At 51.1% G+C, this 21705-nt stretch overlaps 1 protein-coding gene and 1 long non-coding RNA gene across 2 annotated transcripts; both read left to right on the top strand.

Annotated features, from left to right (window-relative positions):
• The first annotated feature begins 1057 nt into the window (after nt 1–1057).
• Nucleotides 1058–3143, top strand: LOC136110691 (uncharacterized). Its single transcript, XR_010652656.2, has 3 exons — nt 1058–1151; nt 2620–2741; nt 3009–3143. It is a non-coding gene; the product is annotated as an uncharacterized lncRNA (long non-coding RNA).
• Nucleotides 3144–15766: 12623 nt separating this feature from the next.
• On the top strand, nt 15767–16729 carry LOC136110708 (olfactory receptor 14A16-like). Its single transcript, XM_065854308.2, has one exon. The coding sequence runs from the start codon at nt 15767–15769 to the stop codon at nt 16727–16729; it is 963 nt and encodes a 320-aa protein (XP_065710380.2).
• The last annotated feature ends 4976 nt before the right edge of the window (nt 16730–21705 follow it).

Below are 21705 nucleotides of genomic sequence, written 5' to 3'. Positions count from 1 at the left end.
AGCAGAGCTGGAACCTGGGGTCACGGGCACCAAACCCAGCTCGGGTGGGAGCCAAGAGGGTGCCCTCGTGTGCAGGGCCCAAAGCGCCATCTGTAGCATTTGCCCATCCTTCTGAGTGCCGAGAGCCTCCCTCTTGGGGCCAAATCCTCATGTTTAGGGTCCCAACGTGTCTTTCATCACCCATGGCCTTTGGTCAGGGACCACAGCTTCATTTTCAGGTGGAGCTCGCTGCCTGGCAACAACCGCCCGGAAGTGTGTGGACCAATCACACCAGGTGGGAGTGCAGCACAGAGATGATTGAGAAATGTTCTGACCAATCATTTGGTGGGGGGAGCAAGTGGGAAATCCCAGACAGCCAGTCAGAGAAAACAGCGGCTCAGGGAAGGCGGACACTGTGGAGGGAGTAACCCCTCAGGCAGCCAATCAGAGAGAGTATCACCTCAGGGCAGGGTGAGCCCCAAAGCAGGACAGAGTCTCTGCCCAGGCAGCCTATCAGCTGCAGGATCAGCTCAGGGGAGGAGACTGACAGCCCTCCCGACCAATGGTGGCGCAGCCCAGGCTGAGCAGGCGGTTGCTCTGCAGGCGGCCAGGGTGAGTTTTGCCATGGCGCCCGTGGAGCTGCCCGAGGCCGAGCAGCGCCCGGCCCAGCCCTGGGGCCCTTTTTCCTCCCTCTGGGGCCCTGGAGATGTTGTTGCTGCCTCTGGGCCAGGTGTGTGTGGGCTGCTCTGGCCTTGTTCTCCTGGGCGGGGGAGGGGGCAGGGGGCACTTGCTGGAGAGAGCAGGAGAAGGGGAAGCAGCTGGAGGGTGAAGTGCAGGGGATCCCCACAGCTGCTGCTGCAGCTGCACCAGAGACAGCTGCCCCTCTGGGTGAGGAAGAGTCCCTGTGAGCAGCCTCAGCAGAGCAGATCACAAACGTGCACCGCAGGGTCTGTGTAAGTGAGGACAATCACTGTACGGCCGTATAGTGTGTGTGTGTGTGCTGTGTGTCTGGGAAGCCTCGTGCTGTAAGCGCTGTCAAACACCGATGTGTTCTCTTAGGTGCAGGATGGATAAACGACTGGAGCTACAGAATAGGAGGGGAGGAAAAGACAGGCAGACAGAAGTGCCTGAACTCCACAACTTGCCTGGCAGTGCAGAGAGCAGGAACTGTGGTGAGTGCTGGGCCCTTGGGGTCATTTCATCCTCATTTGTGCTCCAGTCCCTCCCTGCTCCCTCCTCTTTCCTACTGTGTCCTTCTTCCTCTTCATCTCTTCTCTCTCTGTCCCTCTCTGCTTCTTCCTCACCATTTCCTCCACCCTTCTCCACCTCTGTGCAGGGTTTCTCGTGGAGCTTTTGGTATTGATTGGTTGATTGATTGATTGATTGATTTCTGGGAAGCAAGAAGTGAGAGCCTGTGCACTCCCATAGGCAGCGCTGCCTCCCAAAATAGGTGCACCCTTCTCCACTTCTGTTCCTTCCATGCTCGTGAAGCACAAGGACGAGCAGTAGTGTGCAGATTTGGTGATTCCAATGTGACTATGGTGTCAGAGCCCCACGGTGACGTGCTGTGCTCTGTCTTGGCAGCAGCAGCATCATGGTGTGAGCGTGGTGGCCATGGTCCTCACCCTCCTCCTCCTCCTGGTGTCCCTGCCAGCCCGGGACACGCAGGCTGCTCCAACCGAACGCAGGGAGCAGGTGGGCGGGCAGGGGCAGCACCCAGCCCCGAGCAGCTCAGCAGGGCAGCAGTGGGGCCAGGGCTGGGGCTGGGCCCGGGAGAGCAGCCGGGCTGGGCCGGGCAGGGCGAGCCAGGCAGCACCAGGGTGTGGGCAGGGGGCAGACAGCGCGCAGGGAGGGGAGAGGGGCTGCGGCTGCTTCAGGGGCAAGTTCTGGGCAAGCAGGGGCTGGGAGTGCTGGCACAGGGGCAGAAACCAGCACTGAGTCCCTGTGGGGCCCTCCCTGCCCCCCAGCATCGTGCCACACGGACCCATCCCAGGGTGCGCTTTGAGCCTTTGGGCCTGTTTAAAATCAAAGCTGGGATTGCTTTGGCTCTTTGGGCCACTTTTGAGCTAAACCTGGGCACATTTGTGCCCTTTGGGATCGTTTCTGCCTATATCTGGGAGTTCTTTGGCTTTCCAGTTTCATTTATACCCAAATCTGGGTGTGTTTGGGCCATTTTTGGCCATTTTTTACCACAATCTGGGCATACTTTGACTGTTTGGTCCAGTTTCACCCTGAATCTGGGGATGTTATACCCCTCTTTGCCCAGTTTTGCTCAAATCTAGTGGTGCTTTGTTTTTTCTGGCTCTGTTTACCCGATATACTCAGGTGCTTTTGCCCATTTTTTCCCCTGATATAGGCACTGTGATCCCAAATATGGGATGTTTTCATGTTTGCCGACAGCTTTGCACCCAAGTGTGGATGTTTTTGCCTCTTTGGGCCACTTTTTGCCCAAATACTCAGATTCTTTTGCCTTTATTGACCAGTGTAGCCCCCAAATATTTGGAATATTTTGCCATTTTGCCAGTTTTTTCCCCAAATACGGCTATTTTTCTGCAATATATGGGCACTGTTGTCCTAAGTATGTTGTGTTGTGTTTTGTTTTTTCTCTCTTGTTTATGTCCTCTTTTACCTGAAATGCAGGAGTATTGCTCTGTGAGCCTGGAAACCTCTCTGATCTGTGCTTGACTCCAGGACATGGCATTGGCAGAGTTGATCGAGCTTCTCAGCTGGATCCTGGTTAGGAGCCTTGGGCTGTCCCGGAGGTAAGTTGTCACTGTCCGTCTGCTTGAGGGAATTAACACTCGCATTTTAATAGGTTATTCGTGTGTGATTGTACCCAAGATCATCTCAGAGGCTTTCCAAAAGCGTTTTGCACCTTGGTTGAAATACACAGACCAGTCATGAATATTCAATTTACCTGAAAACCTGCTAGGTCTCAGCAAAAAGGTCACCCGTGTTCTGTTTCTAGCTGTGGGAACGTACACCTTACTATGTGTCTTGTGTCATTACCTCACCCTCTCCCATCACAGCAGGTGACTGAGGAAGAAGGAGATCACAACATGCTATGGAAGCTCCCCACCTGTGTTTGACTCCCTGTTTGGTTCCTGCAGTCCATGCTGATCAAGCCTCTTGGTGTAATCCTGTTCCTGAGCCTGGGGGGAATCGCAGGGGTAAGTGTTCAGTCTTCATTGATTACTGGCCTTTTGCCTTTGTTAACATTTGGTTTATTATTTGTTAACGTTTCCTTGCAATAGTTGAGCCTTGCAGTAGCCAGCAGGCTCTGATTTAGGAGAAACATGGATGATCATTTTTTGCACTGGTGCTCCATGCTCCCACGTTAGTGTGGGTTTCCTTTTGTGTGTGTGAGAGGTCTCCTGGTCAGAAGGCCCTGAGAGGCCCCGTGTTTGTCCATCTGGTCCTTGAGGGGTGTTGCATGTGGCCTGGACACAGTAGTTTGAAAGCTACCAGGTCCAAGTCAAGGGGTCTGCAGCCCCTCTGCAGCTTTGGCAATTTCAGCATGCGTCTGGGTCCCATGTGGTTTCCTGACCCCCGTCCAGGCGCTGCAGGTCGCTGAGGACAAGGTAGATCACAATGTGAAATGGACACACTTTTCGTTTCTGCTTGATTCCAGCTGTCCCTGTAGGCAGCCGCTACTTGACTGCTGCACTTGAGTGTGTCCGTGAGCCTCGGGGCGATCCCACAGGTACAACCTGGGAACAAATGAGCGTTTACATGTTAATTTTCTGTTCCTGTGAAATTTAGCTTGCTGCTTTCTTGGCTGATGCTCAGTCATGCAGAGGGAAAGTGGGTCCCCCTCAGTGCTGTGCCCCAGAGGGCTCTGCCTTGCAAAGCTCTTTGCCAACTGCTCCATCTCTGCGCTGCTCGCAGTGCCGGCTGCCGAGGCAGCAGCAGGTCGGGGCTGAGTTTAGAGCTGGGTGAGCTCCAGGGAGTCCTTTCTCCTGACAGCTCCAGGCCTGGTTAGTGGCCACTGCAAGTGCTGGATAAATGTTGGCAAGATGCTCCTGAGGGGAAGGGAGAGAAGAGCTGCCACTGGGATAGGTTTGGATCCTGAGGACACAGCGGTGGCTCACAAGGGTGGCCATTGCGGAGGGGCAGTGTGAGCTCTGGTGCTGTTGTCTCCAGGTTGGATCACCAGACCCAGGCCACCATGCTGGTTCACCAGATCTTTGGCAGATCCCTGTGCTCCCGTGGTGAGCGCTGACTGCCAGGTCCTGGGCCTGTGACTCTCAGGGCAGCGGTTTCCCTGAGAGCCTTGCAGCAAAAATCTTTTGGGAGAACTGCTGAGTGTGTGTAACTTCTCCAGAGCTGCAGCTGGTCAGTCTTGTGGTTCCTGTGGGATGTGGCGTGTGTTGTGGTGATGGAAAATGCTGTTGGCTGTGGGCCGCAACTCTTTGCCACCAGCTGAAGAACCCATGTTGGCAGTTATGTAGCAGCGCTTGCTGTCCCAGCACGCAGTGGAATTGCACGCTGTGAATCCTGGTGCCGACATCCCAGAGCCCAAAGCTGGAGAGCGGGAACATGGCAGCTGCCTGTACTGTGCTGGAGTGGTGTTGGGTGCAGGTGTTGTGCCAGGGTGTGCTTATTGCTCTTGCATTTGCAGTGAATTCTCAGTGTGCAGGAGCATCTGGGAGACCTCTGACCCTTTCCTGGACCTGGCGCTGGAGATCAGGTACTGGGGCAGGGTCTGGGTGGGGGGAGCTCTGTTCTGACAGGGGATGTTCCTGCAGCTGCACCGTTACTGCTCTTAAGCCTGCTTAACTGCCAGTGTCAGGCAGGGTGCAGACAAGAGGGAAGCAGCTTCTGTTGTTGTGCTGCCTCTGTCTGGCAAAGCAGAGCCCGTTGCCTGAGCATGAGCCACGACTCCTCCAGTGAGGCTCCGTGCTGTGGGGGACAGTGCAGCCGTCCCTCATGGCATGCTGGCCAGTGCCTGGCTGGGGGCAGGCTCAGGGCTTTGGTGCAGTCTGTGGCCCTGTGCTCATGCTCTGTTTTATCTCTTGGGGCCAGTGTATCTGATTAGGTGAAAAAAGCTGTGACCAACAGACCCATGTCTTCACCAGTGACAGGCCAGGTGAGTCCTGAAGGCTGTTCTGGGCCAGAGCACCATGTCACTGCTACCAGCCAAGAAGCTGGTGTTTTGTGCCAAAAAGTGAGTCTGAGCTTCTGCCTTGTGTCTTCTGAGCTGAAGATTGTGTTGGGAACAGTGTAGACCGGATGCTGGGTGTCTTGCTAAGCTGGAGGCAGACAGGGAGAGCCCCTCAGCCCCAGGGCTGCAGCAATTGCTCTGATTTGGGGTGCAAGGCCAGGTCCCTGCTGTTGTTCCCATCCCTGATTAAGGCTGGAGAAATGCCTCCTGTCTTCTTGCTCAGGACAGAGGGGTGGGGCTGCCAGTGCCTGGAGCGGGGTGGCCTTGCCAATCTTCTTTGGGTATCCTGTACCCTGGGGTGATGGGAGGAGGAGACTCTGCAGCCTCCAGGCAGTGGCTGGGACCGGCCCTCTGGGCACCGCTGTGCAACCTGGGCTCAGGACAGTGCGCTGGGGTTTCTGTTGTTTAAATTTCTCTCTTTTCTTTTTTCTTTTCTGCTTCTAACAGAAAACACTTCTGATTTGTTGACCACCCCCACTTTCCTCTCCCCTTCTGTGTCTTTACCCTTCCTTTTTCTCTGGGCTCTCCTTCTTATTTTCTTCTCTTAGCTCATGGAAACCTCTTTTTTTTTCATGTCAATAACTGCAGCGCAGCATCCTGTGGAAGGTGAGCAGAAGTGACCATTGCACACCACCTCATTCCCAATTTGCCAAGCACACGTACCCCATGGACACCACCCACCCCAACTCCTTGGCCTTTTGGCAAGTCGAGGTAAGTGGTGCCAGTCGCTCCCAGGCCCCTGAACGGCAGCAAGACCAGTACTCCATGAGGCAACTGTCTGACATGACAGATGGCCCGGAGGAGTCATTTCAGCAGCCACCTCTCCTGTTCTCTTGGATTGGCTAAGGTGGTAGCAATTGAGTGCTGTGCTTGTGCACTGTGGAGTGTGGAGGAAGAGGGGGGCTCCTGACCTGGCCTTCAGATCATGTCAGCCTCTTTTCCTGTTCTGCAGGCTGTCCTCATCTGGTCTCCATCAGGCAAATCCTGAAAAGCCGACCTTCAGCTTCATCCTCAGCTCAGCACTTTGCCTCCCAGCCCCCCCATGACCACCTGTTCCACTGCCCACCCTTCGCACCACCTTCCTCCCTGCAGCAGCGAGGAGGAGCCCAGCCAGGTCACCCCTGGTTTCTCCAAAAAGAGGCAGTGTAAGCAGCACCGTGGAGCAGACAGCAGCCCCTGTGCTCTGGCTGTGAAGGACAAGGATCAAGTCTTCAGCCCCCAAGGAAGAAGAAGAGTGTCACACAGGAGGCCTCAGTGTCCCCTGCGGGGAAGGAGGTGGCAGGCAAGGGTCCCAGCGGTGGCAGGGAGGCACCCAGCTGTCAGCACCGAAAGATCAGGCCCATGGTGCAAGTGTCAGGCCCCAGGACCTGTCTGGACACGGAGCCCATCTGCCCCCTCAAGAGGAAGAAAAAGAGGAGAATGGAGGAGACAGGAGAGTGCTGCTCTGGGTTAGAATTAGGTTTAGCATTAGGGTTACAGATCGTGGGTAAGGGTTAGAATGAAGGCTTGGGTTTAGGTTTAGTGTGGAGGGTTTGAGTTAGTTAGGGGTTTAGGGTTAAAGTTAATTTTATTGGTTAGGATTAGAGCTACAGTTTGCTGTGAGGTGCTAGGGTTAGAGTTAGGGTTAGATGAGTGTTAGGGGTTAGTGAAGACTACTATGGTAAGTAGTTAGGGTTAGGAGTAGGGACAGAGTTAAGGTTGAGTTTTGGTTAGTGATAGGTTTATGGTTTAGGTTTAGAGTTAGTGGTAGTGGTTTGGATTAGGGTAAGGTTAGGGATGAGGAATTGGCATTGTAGTTAGTGATAGGGTTTGGAGATGAGGGAAATAGTTAGAGTTCGGGTTTTGGGTCAGGTTTAGGGGTCTAGTAGTGTTTGGAATAGTGGTTAGGGATAAGAGTTAGGGTTAGAGCGATGGTTAGAGTAAGGGTTGGAATTAGGGGTAGAGTTGGGGTTAGGGGTTAGGACCAGGGTCAGAGTTTTGCTTAGGGTTATCATTTGTTGGTTATTGTTTATTGGCTAGCGTGTATTGGTTAGGTTTAGAGTTAGAATTAGTGTTTAGGGTTAGGTTTCAGTGTTAGGGGCTAGGGTTAGAGGATATGCTAGGTTGAGTTAGTATTAGGTTTGTATTAACATCAGAGGGGGCTAGTTTTTTGTCAGATTTAAAGATAGGGCTTTGGGTAAAGCACAGGATCAGGGTTAGAGTTAGCAGTTAGAGATTAGGATTAGTGTCAGATTGAGATAAGGTGTATGGTTAGGCTTAGTTTAGGGTAAGGGGCTTGGGTGTAGAGTTAGCCTTAGGTAAGGCTTCAGGTTGGGTTTAGGTTTAGATTACAGGTAGGTTTAGGGGTTAGGGAGTTAGGGTTTTTGTTACGATTAGGGTTTGTGGTTAGGGTTAGTGATTAGTTTTTGAGTTCTAATTAGAGGTAGGGTTAGACTTAGCCTTAGGGAAAAGAGTTAATTTTAGGTTTAGGGATAGGATTTGGCTTAGTGTTAAGGTGTAGGTGTTGTTGTTAAAGTAAGTCTGAGGTTTCGACTTAGGCTTGCAGACTAGGGTTGGGGATAAGGTTTAGGAGTTAGGTTTAGAAAAAGTGTTAGGGGTTTGTTTTTGTGGTTAGAAATAGGGTTAATGATAGGGTTATAGTAAGCATTTAGACTTAGGGTTACGGTTATAGTTAGGCTTAGGATTAGGTTAGGGTTTGGTGTTAGGGCTAGAATTAGCATTAGGTTTCAGGGTTATACTTAGGGTTAGGATTTACAGTAAAGGTTAGAGTTAGGGTAAAAATTAGGGCTTAATTTAAGGGTTAAGTTAGGGTTAGATTTAGAGTTAGGATTAGGTTTAGGTTTAGCATTTAGATAAGGGTTAGGTTTTAGTTAAGGTTGAGGGTTAGTGTTAGGTAAGGTTTTGGGTTAGGGGATAGAGTTAGGGTTAGAGTTTGGGATAGGCTTAGGGAGCATGGTTAGGGTTTTGAGTGAGGGTTATGGGTCAGGTTTGGGTTAGACTTAGTGTTAGAGTTAGGATTAACCTTTAGGCCAGAGGTTAGAGCATAGCATTAAGGGTTAGGATTAGAAGTTTGTGATTGGGTTATATGAGGTTTAAGTTATGGTTAAGTAGTAGGGTTAAGGTATAGGGTTCGATTTAGGGTAAAGGTAAGTGTTAGGAGTTACAGTTAGGGTTAGGCTTAGGAATTAGGGAGTGGGGTTAGATTTTGGGGTTACGGGTTTGATTTATGTTTAAGGGGAAGGGTTAGATTGAAGGTTAGAAATAGGGTTAAACGTAGGGCAAGGGTCAGAGTTAGGGTTCGAATTACTGTTAGGGTTAAGAGTATGTGTTTCAGTTAGAAGATGTTTCGGATTAGGGTTATGTGTTAGAGTTAGGCTTTAGGGTTAGGAATTATGGTTAGTACTAGACTTAGGAGCTAGGGGTTAGTCTGAGAGTTAGGGTTTGAGGTTCGGGTATGTGTTTGCATTTGGGTTTGGGTTAGGTGTTGAGGTATTAGGGTTAGGATTTGATTAGTGTTAGGAGCAGAGAGTAGTGTCAGTGGAAGTGGTTGGGGTTAGGGGTTGGTTTTAAGAGGTAGGGCTAGGGTTAGGGTTACGTTTGGAGTTCGGTTTAGGGTTAGAGCTAGTGGTAAGGTCAGGATTTGATTAGGGTTAGGGTTAGAATTAAGGTTAGGGCTTTTGGTTGAGGGATAGTTTGGTTTTAGGTTTAGGCATAGATTTCTGATTAGAGTAAGAGGGCTAAGCATTAGGTTTAGAGTTGGGGTTAGAGTTAGGGTTAGAGGTTGGTCTCAGATTTAGCCTTGCTTTAGGGTTACAGTAAGTGATTGGAGTAATATTAGAGGTTTAGATTAAGGGATAGGTATTAGGGGTAGGGGTAGGGTTATTATTAGGGTTTGATTAGGATTAGGTTTAGGGTTTATGGGTGGGGATGTGGTTAGTGGTAATGGTTAGTGTTAGCAATAAGGATTAAGGTTAGGGGTTAGGGAATAATGTTTGTGTAAGAGGTTAGACTTCAGATTTAGGGCGAAATGGTAGGAATATGGTTAAGGTTAGCACTATTACAGTTAGGGTTAGGCTTAGGCTTGGGAGTTTGGGGTAGGTTTTAGTCTTGGGAGTTTGGAATAGGGTTAGGCTTGGGAGATTGGATTAGGGTTAAGGGTTAGGGTTAAGGGTTAGGGTTAAGGGTTAGGGTTAAGGGTTAGGGTTAAGGGTTAGGGTTAGGGTTGGGGTTAAGGGTTTGGGTTAGGGTTAGGAGATTGGGTTAGGGTTAGGAGATTGGGTTAGGGTTAGGTTTAGACTAAGGAGTTTGGGTTAGACTTAGGCGTTGGGGTTAGGATACTGGGTTAGGATAATTGGTGTAGGATACTGGGTTAGGCGTTGGGGTTAGGCGTTGGAGTTAGCATACTGGGTTAGGCGTTGGGGTTAGGATACTGGGTTAGGCGTTGGGGTTAGGATACTGGGTTAGGCGTTGGGGTTAGGATACTGGGTTAGGCGTTGGGCTTAGGATACTGGGTTAGGCGTTGGGCTTAGGATACTGGGTTAGGCGTTGGGCTTAGGATACTGGGTTAGGCGTTGGGCTTAGGATACTGGGTTAGGCGTTGGGCTTAGGATACTGGGTTAGGCGTTGGGGTTAGGATACTGGGTTAGGCGTTGGGGTTAGGGTTAGGAGTTTGGGTTAGGACTTTGGGTTAGCGTTAGGCTTAGGATTAAGACTTTGGGTTAGGACTTTGGGTTGGGCTTAGGAGTTTGGCTTAGGCTTAGGAGTTTGGGGTAGGGTTAGGGTTAGGATTTTGGTGTAGGGTTAGGGTTAGGTTTAGAAGTTTTGTGTAGGCTTAGGGGTAGGAGTCAGGCTTAGGCTTAGGGGTAGGACTCAGGCTTAGGCTTAGGAGTCAGGCTTGCGGCTTAGGCTTAGGAGTTAGGGGTAGGATTTTGGCTTAGGTGGTAGGGTTAGGCTTAGGATTTTGGCTTAGGTGGTAGGGTTAGGCTTAGGAGTTTGGCTTAGGTGGTAGGGTTAGGCTTATGAGTTTGGCTTAGGTGCTAGGCTCTAGGCTTAGGAGTTTGGCTTATGTGGTAGGCTTAGGCTTAGGAGATTAGTTTACGTGGTGGGCTTAGGTGTAGGAGTTTGGGGTAGGGTTAGGCTTAGGGGTAGGAGATTGGGTCAGGAATAAGGGTTAGACTTAGGAGTTAGGGTTAGGCTTAGGAGTTAGGGTCGGGGTTAGGCGTAGGAGTTAGGGTCGGGGTTAGGCTTAGGGGATAGGCTTAGGAGTTAGGGTTCGGGAGTAGGCTTAGGCTTAGGGGTACGCTTAAGCCTATGAGTTAGGCTTAGGGGTAGGACTTTGGGGTAGGCTTAGGCTTAGGGGTAGGAGTCAGGCTTAGGCTTAGGCTTAGGGGTAGGCGTCAGGCTTAGGCTTAGGAGTTTGGGGTAGGATTAGGCTTAGGGGTAGGAGATTGGGTCAGGAGTTAGGGTTAGGCTTAGGAGTTAGGGTCGGGGTTAGGCGTAGGAGTTAGGGTCGGGGTTAGGCGTAGGAGTTAGGGTCGGGGTTAGGCGTAGGAGTTAGGGTCGAGGTTAGGCGTAGGTGTTAGGGTCGGGGTTAGGCGTGGGTGTTAGGGTCAGGGTTAGGCGTGGGTGTTAGGGTCGGGGTTAGGCTTAGGAGTTAGGATCGGGGTTAGGCTTAGGGGGTAGGCTTAGGCTTAGGAGTTAGTCTTAGGGGGTAGGCTTAGGCTTAGGGGTAGGCTTAAGCCTATGAGTTAGGCTTAGGGGTAGGAGTTTGGGTTAGGCTTAGGCTTAGGGGTAGGAGTCAGGCTTAGGCTTAGGCTTAGGGGTAGTTCTCAGGCTTAGGCTTAGGAGTTAGGGGTAGGAGTCAGGCTTAGTAGTTAGGGGTAGGTGTCAGGTGTAGGCTTAGGAGTTAGGAGTAGGCGTCAGGCTTAGGCTTAGGGGTAGGCGTCAGGCTTAGGCTTAGGGGTAGGCATCAAGCTTAGGTTTAGGGGTAGGTGTCAGGTTTAGGCTTAGGAGTTAGGGGTAGGGGTTAAGGGTAGGAGTTAGGTGTAGGAGTTTGGCTTAGGTGGTAGGGTTAGGCTTGGGTTAGGTGTTTGGGGTAGGCGTAGGCTTAGGGGTAGGAGTTTGGGGTAGGCTTAGGCTTAGGGGTAGGAGTCAGGCTTAGGGGTAGGAGTTAGTTAGGCTTAGGCGTTTGGCTTAGGGTTAGGCTTAGGCGTTTGGCTTAGGAGTTTGTCTTAGGGTTAGGATTAGGCTTAGGAGTTTGGCTTAGGCTGTAGGGTTAGGCTTAGGTTTAGGAGTTTGGGGTAGGCTTAGGGTTAGGATTTTGGTGTAGGGTTAGGGTTAGGTTTAGAAGTTTTGTGTAGTCTTAGGGGTAGGAGTCAGGCTTAGGCTTAGAGGTAGGAGTCAGGCTTAGGCTTAGAGGTAGGAGTCAGGCTTAGGCTTAGAGGTAGGAGTCAGGCTTAGGCTTAGAGGTAGGAGTCAGGCTTAGACTTAGGGGTAGGAGTCAGGCTTAGGCTTAGGGGTAGGACTCAGTCTTAGGCTTAGGGGTAGGACTCAGGATTAGGCTTAGGCGTCAGGCTTACGGCTTAGGCTTAGGAGTTAGGGGTAGGAGTTTGGCTTAGGTGGTAGGGTTAGGCTTAGGGGTAGAAGTCAGACTTAGGCTTAGAAGTTAGTTAGGCTTAGGCTTAGGAGTTTGGCTTAGGGTTAGGGTTAGGAGTTTGCGGTAGACTTAGGCTTAGGGTTCGGAATTTGGGGTAGGCTTAGGGTTAGGAGTTTGGGGTAGGCTTAGGCTTAGGGGTAGGAGTTTGGCTTCGGGTTAGGTTTAGGGTTAGGAGTTTGCGGTAGACTTAGGCTTAGGGTTCGGAATTTGGGGTAGCTTAGGGTTAGGAGTTTGGGGTAGGCTTAGGCTTAGGGTTCGGAATTTGGGGTAGCTTAGGGTTAGGAGTTTGGGGTAGGCTTAGGCTTAGGGGTAGGAATCAGGCTTAGGCTTAGGTGGTAGGGTTAGGCTTAGGCTTAGGGTTAGGCATCAGGCTTAGGCTTAGGGGTAGGCGTTCAGGCTTAGGCTTAGGCTTACGGGTAGGCGTTCAGGCTTAGGCTTAGGCTTACGGGTAGGCGTTCAGGCTTAGGCTTAGGTTTAGGGGTAGGCGTTCAGGCTTAGGCTTAGGTTTAGGGGTAGGCGTTCAGGCTTAGGCTTAGGCTTAGGGGTAGGCGTTCAGGCTTAGGCTTAGGAGTTAGGGGTAGGAGTCAGGCTTAGGCTTAGGCTTAGGAGTTAGGGGTAGGAGTTTGGCTTACGTGGTAGGGTTAGGCTTAGGGTTAGACTTAGGCTTAGGAGTTTGGCTTAGGGTTAGGCTTAGGCTTAGGAGTTTGGCTTAGGGTTAGGCTTAGGCTTAGGAGTTTGGCTTAGGTGGTAGGCTTAGGGTTAGGAGTTTGGCTTAGGTGGTAGGCTTAGGAGATTGGGGTGGGGTTAGGCTTAGGCTTAGGAGTTTGGCTTAGGGTTAGGCTTAGGCTTAGGAGCTTGGCTTAGGTGATAGGCTTAGGCTTAGGAGTTTGGTTTAGGTAGTAGGCTTAGGCTTAGGAGTTTGGCTTAGGGTTAGGCTTAGGCTTAGGAGTTTGGGGTAGGGTTAGTCTTAGGCTTAGGAGTTTGGGGTAGAGTTAGGCTTGGGGTAGGAGATTGGGTCAGGAGTTAGGCTTAGGCTTAAGGGTTAGGCTTAGGCTTACGGGTTAGGCTTAGGAATTAGGATTAGTGTTCGGCTTAGGGGTTAGGTTAGGCTTAGGAGTTAGGGTTAGGGTCGGGGTTAGGCGTAGGTGTTAGGGTCGGGGTTAGGCGTAGGTGTTAGGGTCGGGGTTAGGCGTAGGAGTTATGGTCGGGGTTAGGCGTAGGAGTTAGGCTTATGGGGTAGGCGTAGCAGTTAGGCTTAGGGGATAAGCGTAGCAGTTAGGCTTAGGGGGTAGGTTTAGGAGTTAGGCTTAGGGGGTAGGCTTAGGTTTAGGAGGTAGGCTTAGGGGGTAGGCTTAGGCTTAGGGGTAGGAGTCTCCTCCAAATGCTGGGAATAGAAATGCAGCAGGAAAAGCCTCCACCGACTCAGCTGAATCCCTTCCTTCAGCACGGGTAACGAAGATCCCTCCCTGTCACTTTCTGGGTGTCCTGTCTAACAATAAAAGAAAAAAAAAAAGAAAAAAAAAGATGATAATTAGATGTAACTTTGCCTCTGAGAGGGAAAATGCACTGCTGGAAATAAGTGTTTCTGCCCAGCATAAGGGGGGAACATCAGTGATGACTTCAGCCTGTTTCACAGCAGGTGCCCCAGGGACACCTGGAGGGAGCCCAGAGGGGACAGAGAAAGGGACATCACGGGCTGCTCCTGTGCTGCTGAGCTGGGCTGGGCTCCTGGGACACAGGGAGCTCATGGGAGCGGCAGCGCTGCAGAGAGACAGCTCTGCCCAGGAGCAGCTCCTCTGCAGACGCAGCAGGGCTGAGGGCTCTGCCTGCAGCACCCAGGGCAGAGGCGCCAGGCACAGAGGGGTTAGAGGCAGTTGGGGGTGGGAGGATGCTGAGAGCTCACTGAGAGACAAATCTTCACAGCCCTTAAAAGAGTAAGTCTCTGGCTATAGCCCAATTCAGGTACAGTTCCTGGAGAGATGCTAACGCTGGAACATTCCACAGGCTTTGGCATCTGTCAGGAGGGACGCTGCAGTTTTTCCAGTGTAGACAAAACGTTATATAGAGGTGAGTTTCTCTGCTGCACCTTCAGAGGGACATTTCTAATGGGCTTTTTCAAGGATAAAGTAAAGGGATTACAGTAAAGCTAAGGAGCTTTCCCAAGTCCTTATTTTCGATTTGTTTCTCCTGGGGAATTTGAGAGGAGGAATGGAAAAGGAGCTCTCGAACAGGTCACGGAGACCACTCAGCTGTAACTTCAAGTAGTCAGTAGGTCTGATAGGAGCCTCCTGATGAGCCTTCATCCACTCCGCTGCCTATGGACAGATGCAGCATCACCTTTGCTGGACCCAGCAGGATCACCCACCTGTCTTTATTTTCAGCCTGCAAACAGGAAGATGCTCCCAGGCAGTGCCCTGCAAACAGGCAGGTGTCTGTAGGGCCAGGGCGAGGGCACAGAGTTTGGGATGGGGTCTGTGAGCGCTGACAGGGAAAAGACATGGGACAGGGAATCACCTCCCAGGAGGAAAATCTCCGGGCGGCAGTGACATGATCTGGGAAGGAGAGGAAACTCAAACCAGAACTGTTGTGGGAGGGAGAATGTAGGAATCTCTGACTGATCCCCCGCAGTGCAGATCCCTCCCCTGAGCAGCCCCCTGGCCTCCTCTCCCACCCAGCAAAGCCTCTGCCCTCAGGGCCGGGGGCTCCAAGGCATGGAGCAGCTCCTGTGCAGCCAGAGCTCCAGTTCCTCTGCAGAGCACAGGGGCTGAGAGCAGCTGCCCGGCAATGTTGGTGTCTGGGAGGTGGCTGCACAGCTGGGGAAGGGTGACGCTGTCTGAGTGCCGGCTGCCTCTGCCCTGGCCTCTCTCACACCCACCCTCACGGGATGTTTCCTTCTTGCTCCCCTGCTCTGGGTCACTGCTGTTGTGGTCTTGTTCTTGCTGTCAGGCTCTCTGGGGATGGGAGTTTCAGCTGCAGCGTCACAGCCGGACCTTGTGGGCCCTTTCCTGCAGGTGTGTCCATGGGAACAGGTGTCCCAGCTTTGCTCTGCCCTGTGGGGCTGTGGGCAATGCAGTCTGTGGGGCTGAATCTCCCTGAATCAAATGCCAACATTATCACACTTGGCTATCTGCATGAGGTTTCCTTGCAATCTGCAAGCTCCCCTCCACGATGCAAACCCATCCTTTAGCATCTTTGTGTTATCCGAAAGCCCCAAGGAGGAATGCAGAGATGGTGCAGCAGTCAAAAAGCTGTTTGGTTGGTGAAATGTGCTACTTGTTCCTTGGGTTAAATGTGGGGTGGTGAGACCTTAGAAAAGAGTGAGATGTGTAGTGGTCTGAGGTGGATCCCTCTGCTCTCAGCAGTGCCTGGTGGCTCTTCAGGGTAACATGGGAGTGTGATCACCCTCCATCTCAGAAACATGCCAGCCCAGGGCAGCTGGGAACAAGACAGAGGGACAGACCAGCTGCCCTCACTCTGCACTAAGCCACAGGCATCCTCTTGCCTTGCAGGACTCACTCTGTTCTCCCTGAGAGCAGCAGAAATGCTGATGGTTTCTGACATCCAAGAACATTCCCCAGGGTGAGAGGGGAGAAGGAGCTGTAAGAAAAACCAAACCTCTCAATCTGCCTTCTGCCATCTCGTTTCCTTATCCCTGGCAGTGCAGATGCTGACAGGTTTTTCTGGACCAAGAGCAGCCTCATGTGACAAAGCTGAACCCCAGGACTGTCCCCTGCCCCCCGTTCCCATGACCCCACTGCTGCAGAGCAGGGCTGACTCCTCAGCAGCCAGCGGGCACAGGCCCTGCTCCTCACGGCACCTCCAGCCAGCACCACCCAGGGCTCAGACACGGAGCTGGAGGGAGGTCTGGGAAAGGACAAGGGCGTGTGGAGCAGGGGGAGGGTGTATGAGAAATGATTTCGACTCTGCTCAGAGAAGCCTCCCCTAACCTCTCGCTGTCTTTTCCTTCTATGATAGTGCCCTATACTTGGAGGCAGCAAATATCCAACAGCAGCTCCATCACCCAGTTCCTCCTCCTGGCGTTCACAGACACGCGGGAGCTGCACCTCTTGCACTTCTGGCTCTTCCTGGGCATCTACCTGGGTGCCCTCCTGGGCAACGGCCTCATCATCACCACCATAGCCTGGGACCAGCACCTCCACACCCCCATGTACTTCTTCCTCCTCAACCTCTCCCTCCTTGACCTCGGCTGCATCTCCACCACTCTCCCTAAATCCATGGGTAACTATCTCTGGAACACCAGGGCCATCTCCTACACAGGATGTGCTGCCCAAGTGTTTCTGGTTGTCTTTTTAGCTTCAGCAGAGTATTGGCTCCTCACCATCATGTCCTATGACCGCTACGTTGCCATCTGCAAACCCCTGCACTACGGGACCCTCCTGGGCAGCAGAGTTTGTGTCCACATGGCAGCAGCTGCCTGGGGCACTGGGTTCCTCTATGCTCTGCTGCACACGGCCAATACATTTTCACTGACACTCTGCAAGGGCAATGCTGTGAACCAGTTCTTCTGTGAAATCCCCCAGATCCTCAAGCTCTCCTGCTCAAACACCTACCTCAGGGAAGTCTGGCTTCTTGCGATTTCTTTCTCAGTCGCATTCGGCTGTTTTGTTTTCATTTTCTTCTCGTATGTGCAGATCTTCAGAGCTGTGCTGAGGATCCCCTCTGAGCAGGGACAGCACAAAGCCTTTTCCATGTGTCTCCCTCACCTGACCGTGGTCTCCCTGTTTGTCAGCACTGTCATATTTTCCCACCTGAAGCCCCTCTCCTTCTCCTCCCCATCCCTGGATCTGCTGGTGTCAGTTCTGTACTCAGTGGTGCCTCCAGCAGTGAACCCCCTCATCTACAGTATGAGGAACAAGGAGATCAAGGACTCAGTGTGGCAATTAATTAATGGCTGTTTTGTGGAGCAATAAACTGCCCATGATCTTCTGCATAGCATATACCATGTAAATCATTTTCTCACTGAGTGGCTGTGCCCGTGTCCACTGGACACCCTAGAGAACCTGCTGCAGGTCAATCTTCATAGAGCAACCCCTCACAACCACCATTTCCAGCACTGGCTTCTCACTTCAGCTTGGAGAGGTTCTTTGTCCCTCCCTGGCAGCACAACTAATGAGCAGGTCAGATGTCCATGTTTGCATTGTACAGACAAGATGTAAACAAACACATAAAGTGCTTCTGAGGTGATGAACCCGAGTGAGCAGAAACACCATTGGCTGTTCCTTGGGGTTCCATGAAGGTCAGTGGGACAGACAGTGTCTTGATTTTATTTCATGTTGAGAGTTTCATCCTTTGAGGAACCACCTGAATGTAGCACTGGGATGTGCTTCCTGGAACAGAAGTTCCCATGTCCATTCTTCATGTATCTCATGTAAGTGCAGAGTAGGGTGACAAATGGCAGGGCTGAGGTGCCTCCCAGCCTCCTGGAGTGGTAGCAGGAGGTCAGAGAGACACAGCGACTCCTGCATCTGTGTGTACAAGGGAAACACTCTGTCTCTCAACATCCATGGGTGCATAAGGAGTCCATGGTGAGGTTACTTATCTCTGGTCGGGCTAAACACCACAAGAAGTCTGATGGGTTGGAGTCCCTGCCTGAAGAGCAGTTTCTGAGATAGTCGAGCTTTCCATGGTAGTGGGAAGAGGCCAGAGAGGAGAAAAAAATAACTGACAAGGACAACTTGGAAGGTGCATGCTGGATATCGGGAGGAAGAAATGTCACTGGAAGGGCAGTGCTGTGGTGCAGGAGGTCACCCAGAGGCAGTCAGGATCAGCCCATGGTTTTGTGTTTCAACAAACAGCCAGTGAGGGTGCAGTGAATGAGGCACGGACTCTTGGGAAGGTGCAATGAGAGACATTTATTACAAACTCAAGTTTGCATTTATACTTGCTGTGATGCTTGCTCAAACATTTGCGGATTTGCCAAGTTAGTCAGTACATAAGTGATGCATTTTGTGTTCCCACCAAAGTCACTGCCTTAAACACAGTGTTTGTCTGTCATAAGCTATCCCTCTGTCCTTGATGTATCAATCCTGTATCAATCCCTCTGTCCTTGATGTATCATGCACCATACGGTACTTGCTTCTTGTGTTTTTCCACTAGCGCTTGTTCTCACACTGTCGACACTTGCACCCGTGAAAAGATGAAGTGTGTGAGTGTGAACGGTGGGGCCACGCAGCAATGTTCTCACACAGCCAGGCCTCCTGGGAGAGACATGAAAGACCAGCAGAGCAGGGTCTGGTCTGTGCCCAAGCTCCTGGACAACATGGGGCACCTAGCCCAGGACAGTTGTCACAGACCAGCCCCTTGCAACCACCTTGTAGGTCATTGTCCTCTCACCACAGCTGAGAGAGGTTGTTCTTCCCTCCATGGAAGGACACCAAGTGACTAGATAAGAAGTCTTGGTTACATTGAGGCAAGATATGAGCATGCACATCATGTATTGGGAGAGATGAACCCGAATGAGCATAAATACCATCAGCTGTTGCTGTGGAGGCCATGAAGGCCTGTGGGACGGTGTATTGAGGTCACTTCATGTTGAGAGTAACTTCCCCAAGAAACCACCTGAATGGAAGAGTCATGCACTGGACGGTCTGTCTCCAGAAGGCAGCTGCACCTTGGCTACAGGGATTTCTATTCCCTACAGTAATCATTTCATTGTTGCCCCAGAGTTCTGTGACCTCACTGGAGATGACAACTTCTGTGATTTTGCCACGTTGCTGGAGATCTCCTGCAGTAATACCATGACACTCATGTTTTCATAATCAGCATTTTAGAGCCAGTTTTCCTCTTCCATTCACATGGGCACCCAGTGAACCCATCGCTGCTCTTCACCCCGGTGTAGACAGGCAGAAGACCTTCTCCACCTGGCCCTCTCACCCCACCAGTGCCACTGTTTTCTACAGCACCCTCATGCTTGACTGGATGATGCCAGAACAGCACTCCTGAGACAGTCTGACAAAGCCTTTTTGCTACACCATCCTCACATCCCTGCTCAATCTGCAGCCCAAGAACCAGAAAGGTTGAGCAGAAGTGAAGGACTGAGAAAAAATGTTAGGAAAGCTTTGAGGTTCACACAGAGACCATCAGAGTTGTTGACCTGCTGTTGTCTTCTAAACAGGTCCAAAGGACCTGGACAGCGTTTGCTGTGTCCCAGAAACTCACCTGGAAGGACGGGATATGAAGGGAGCCTTTGGTGTGGGAAGGGGCAGAGAGTTGCTGGTGGAGCTGGGTGGTGTCTCTGTGACACATCTCTCAAACACCTCAGAAAAGTCGTGGCTATCAGGGAGGTTCCATGGACCTCTGAGAAATGAAAAATCAAAATTGTCTTCAGGTAGGTTAAAAAGGGAGATGATTGATAGAATTACAGGCTGGGCAGCTTCACCTCAGTCCCTGGGCAAGTGATGGGGAAAATGCTCTTCCAGACATCTCCAGGCACTTGAAGGAAACAAAAAAGAGTGCAGAAGCTGCATGGGAGGGGAAAGCAGGGAATGTTGTGTACCTGGACTTTAACAAGGCCTTTGACATGTTCTACCATAGTCATATTGGTGACATCTGGATGGAAAATAAAGATGAGAATGTGGGTGGGAGTTTGGCTGGATGGTCAGGCCCAGATGCCATCAGTAGAACGGACTCCTCCTGGCAGGCAGTCACTGTTGGCATCCCTCAGTGACCAGCACTTGAGACAACACCTGTGAACATCTCTTCATTATCTCCATCTATGATGGGTTAGAACTCACTTTATAGTGCCTTGTGGATAAAGGCAAACTGCAGGGAGCCCTTGAGCTACCCCATCGAGTTCACCCTGCCTCAAGCAGCACAGTCAGACAGGATGACACTCAGGTCTCTTCCAATCAGAGTTATTCTGTGATGCAAAGAATCTCTCCCTTGGAGAGCTCTTTGAAGACAGAAAAGGGAGAGGATGGAGAAAAGCCAGTGAAACAGAAGTACATGGAGAGAATGTTGCACTCTAAATACAGAAGAAAATTTGTTTTCATAAGTGGCTGCCTAAAATTATTCACATAAATCAAGAGGACATGACCAATTTGCTGGTACATGGCCTTCGTGCTGTTAATAAAAAATAATAATCAAAATCTGAAAGTTCATAAAAAACTAAGCATGCTGGAAATGAAGCCTTTTTCAGGGATTGTATTGAGTTCTTTTCTGCAAAGGTTTCAGCTTTTTGCTACCCTTAAATGCTCCCCCTCATCTTGAAAGGAATCCACTACTCTAATCCTTAACCTCAAACCTTATCTCTAAACCAAAGTCCAAACCCCTAACCCCTTACACTTACCCTGCCCTTTGTCCTTACTTACCCCTCACATGAAAATCATGCCCTACATCCTAGCCCTGACCCCAGTCCTGACAAAACCCTGACACTCAAAGCCTGCCTATACCCTAAACACTAACCAGACACCCTTAGCAGAACTCCAAACCCTCCTGCTAAACCTTTGTCTAATCCTGAACCCTGGAAGGTGAGCTCTAATCCCTAACCTGAAAGCCTAACACCCAAAGCCCTCCTTCCCATGTTCTCAATCCCTCACCTTCAGTCCCTTTCCTAACCTGGACTGATGCTGCTTGGCACCTTGGGGGAAGGACATGAGGTCCCAGAGCAGTCTCATGGTGTGGGAAAAGAAATGTGGGGTGACCTGTGTCTGATGAGCTTGTAAACCAAAAGGAGGAGACAGGTGAGAATGCTGTGGTGAGCTCAGCTGTGCCTTAGAAACTCCTACTCCAGCAGGCAGCATGGGACTGTGAGGGTGGCTGTGAGGTCAGTTCTGTCTCTGGAGTTGAACGGCGTGTGGCTTGGAAGATCCTGGTGAGGTTCCGTTTGCCTGGTCAGCTGGTGCAGCTCGTCTTGCAGAACTCATCTCTAGAAGGGTTATCCCATTTCGCTCCACTGATCACTCTGTTTTCTTACAAGGAAAAAAGTCAAGTCATCATTTCTACTGGCCCTAAAAGAGGCTCTTCACATGTGAATTTGTTGCTGCAGGTTTACATAAAGATAAGGACACACAGTTGGCCTAATCATTGGCAGCAGGTGGGAGCTTCCTGCAGACTTCTCTGCTGCAACCCAGTTTATCCTGCAACCCGCAGAACTGTGTGCTCAGCACAACACAGACTGAAGGCCAAGCTGTACATGGGGCACAGCCCTGGGTCTACTCTCGCTTGCTGTTATGTGGACCTCTAACTCTCCATGTACAATGGTCTTCTGGTCAGGATCACTGAACCTCCTGATGGAGGTTAGGAAGAGGATGAGTTGTCCCTCAGACAGCTGGAGGAAGCACCACAATTTTAGGCCCTGGTAGTCACTTTGAATGCCATGGACCTCTGCTCGAAGTCTTTGGTTTAAGGGAAAGCAGAAAGTATTCCCTGATCCAACATGGTGGGAATGGTCTCCTGGATATGTTTTTCACAAGAAGACAAAGCAGGACGGCTGGAAGAAGTGGAGGGGCTAGAAAACCGTGAGGGAAGAGAGCAAGACAAATCGCAGCAGCGCTGAGTGGAGAAGAAGGATGACCTCCCTCAACCATCTGGCAGTGCTGAGTCAAGGGGGATGACAACTGCCTTGTCTGGTTGGCCACACTCCCACTAATGCAGCCCATTGTGTACCTTCACTTCGAAAGCGAAAAGCCAGGAGAGGACGAGGCTTTGGGAAGACATAAAAAAACAGCCTTCCCATACGTTCTTGGATACCAGCAAGATATCCTCCCTGGCCTGAGTTTGGCTTCCTTTCTATTCTCATTCAACCTTTCTTAGCTTTTGACCACGGGGATTCCTCCCTTGGTCAGCTCTTCAATTAAACTAGTACCTCCTTCGATCATCTGGAGTGCCTTGTAATGCCTGATATTCTGATCTCGTCAGGGGCACCACACATCTATACGGACTGATT

This window comes from Patagioenas fasciata, chromosome 21 (genome assembly GCF_037038585.1).
Source record: "Patagioenas fasciata isolate bPatFas1 chromosome 21, bPatFas1.hap1, whole genome shotgun sequence".
Lineage (NCBI taxonomy): Eukaryota > Metazoa > Chordata > Aves > Columbiformes > Columbidae > Patagioenas > Patagioenas fasciata.
Note: the sequence above shows the minus strand (reverse complement) of the source record. Positions and strands in the feature narration are given on the sequence as shown.

Bases quoted from the DNA above. Each gene is read 5' to 3' on its own strand.
- LOC136110708 (XM_065854308.2), top strand. From the start codon at position 15,767: ATGATAGTGCCCTATACTTGGAGGCAGCAAATATCCAACAGCAGCTCC.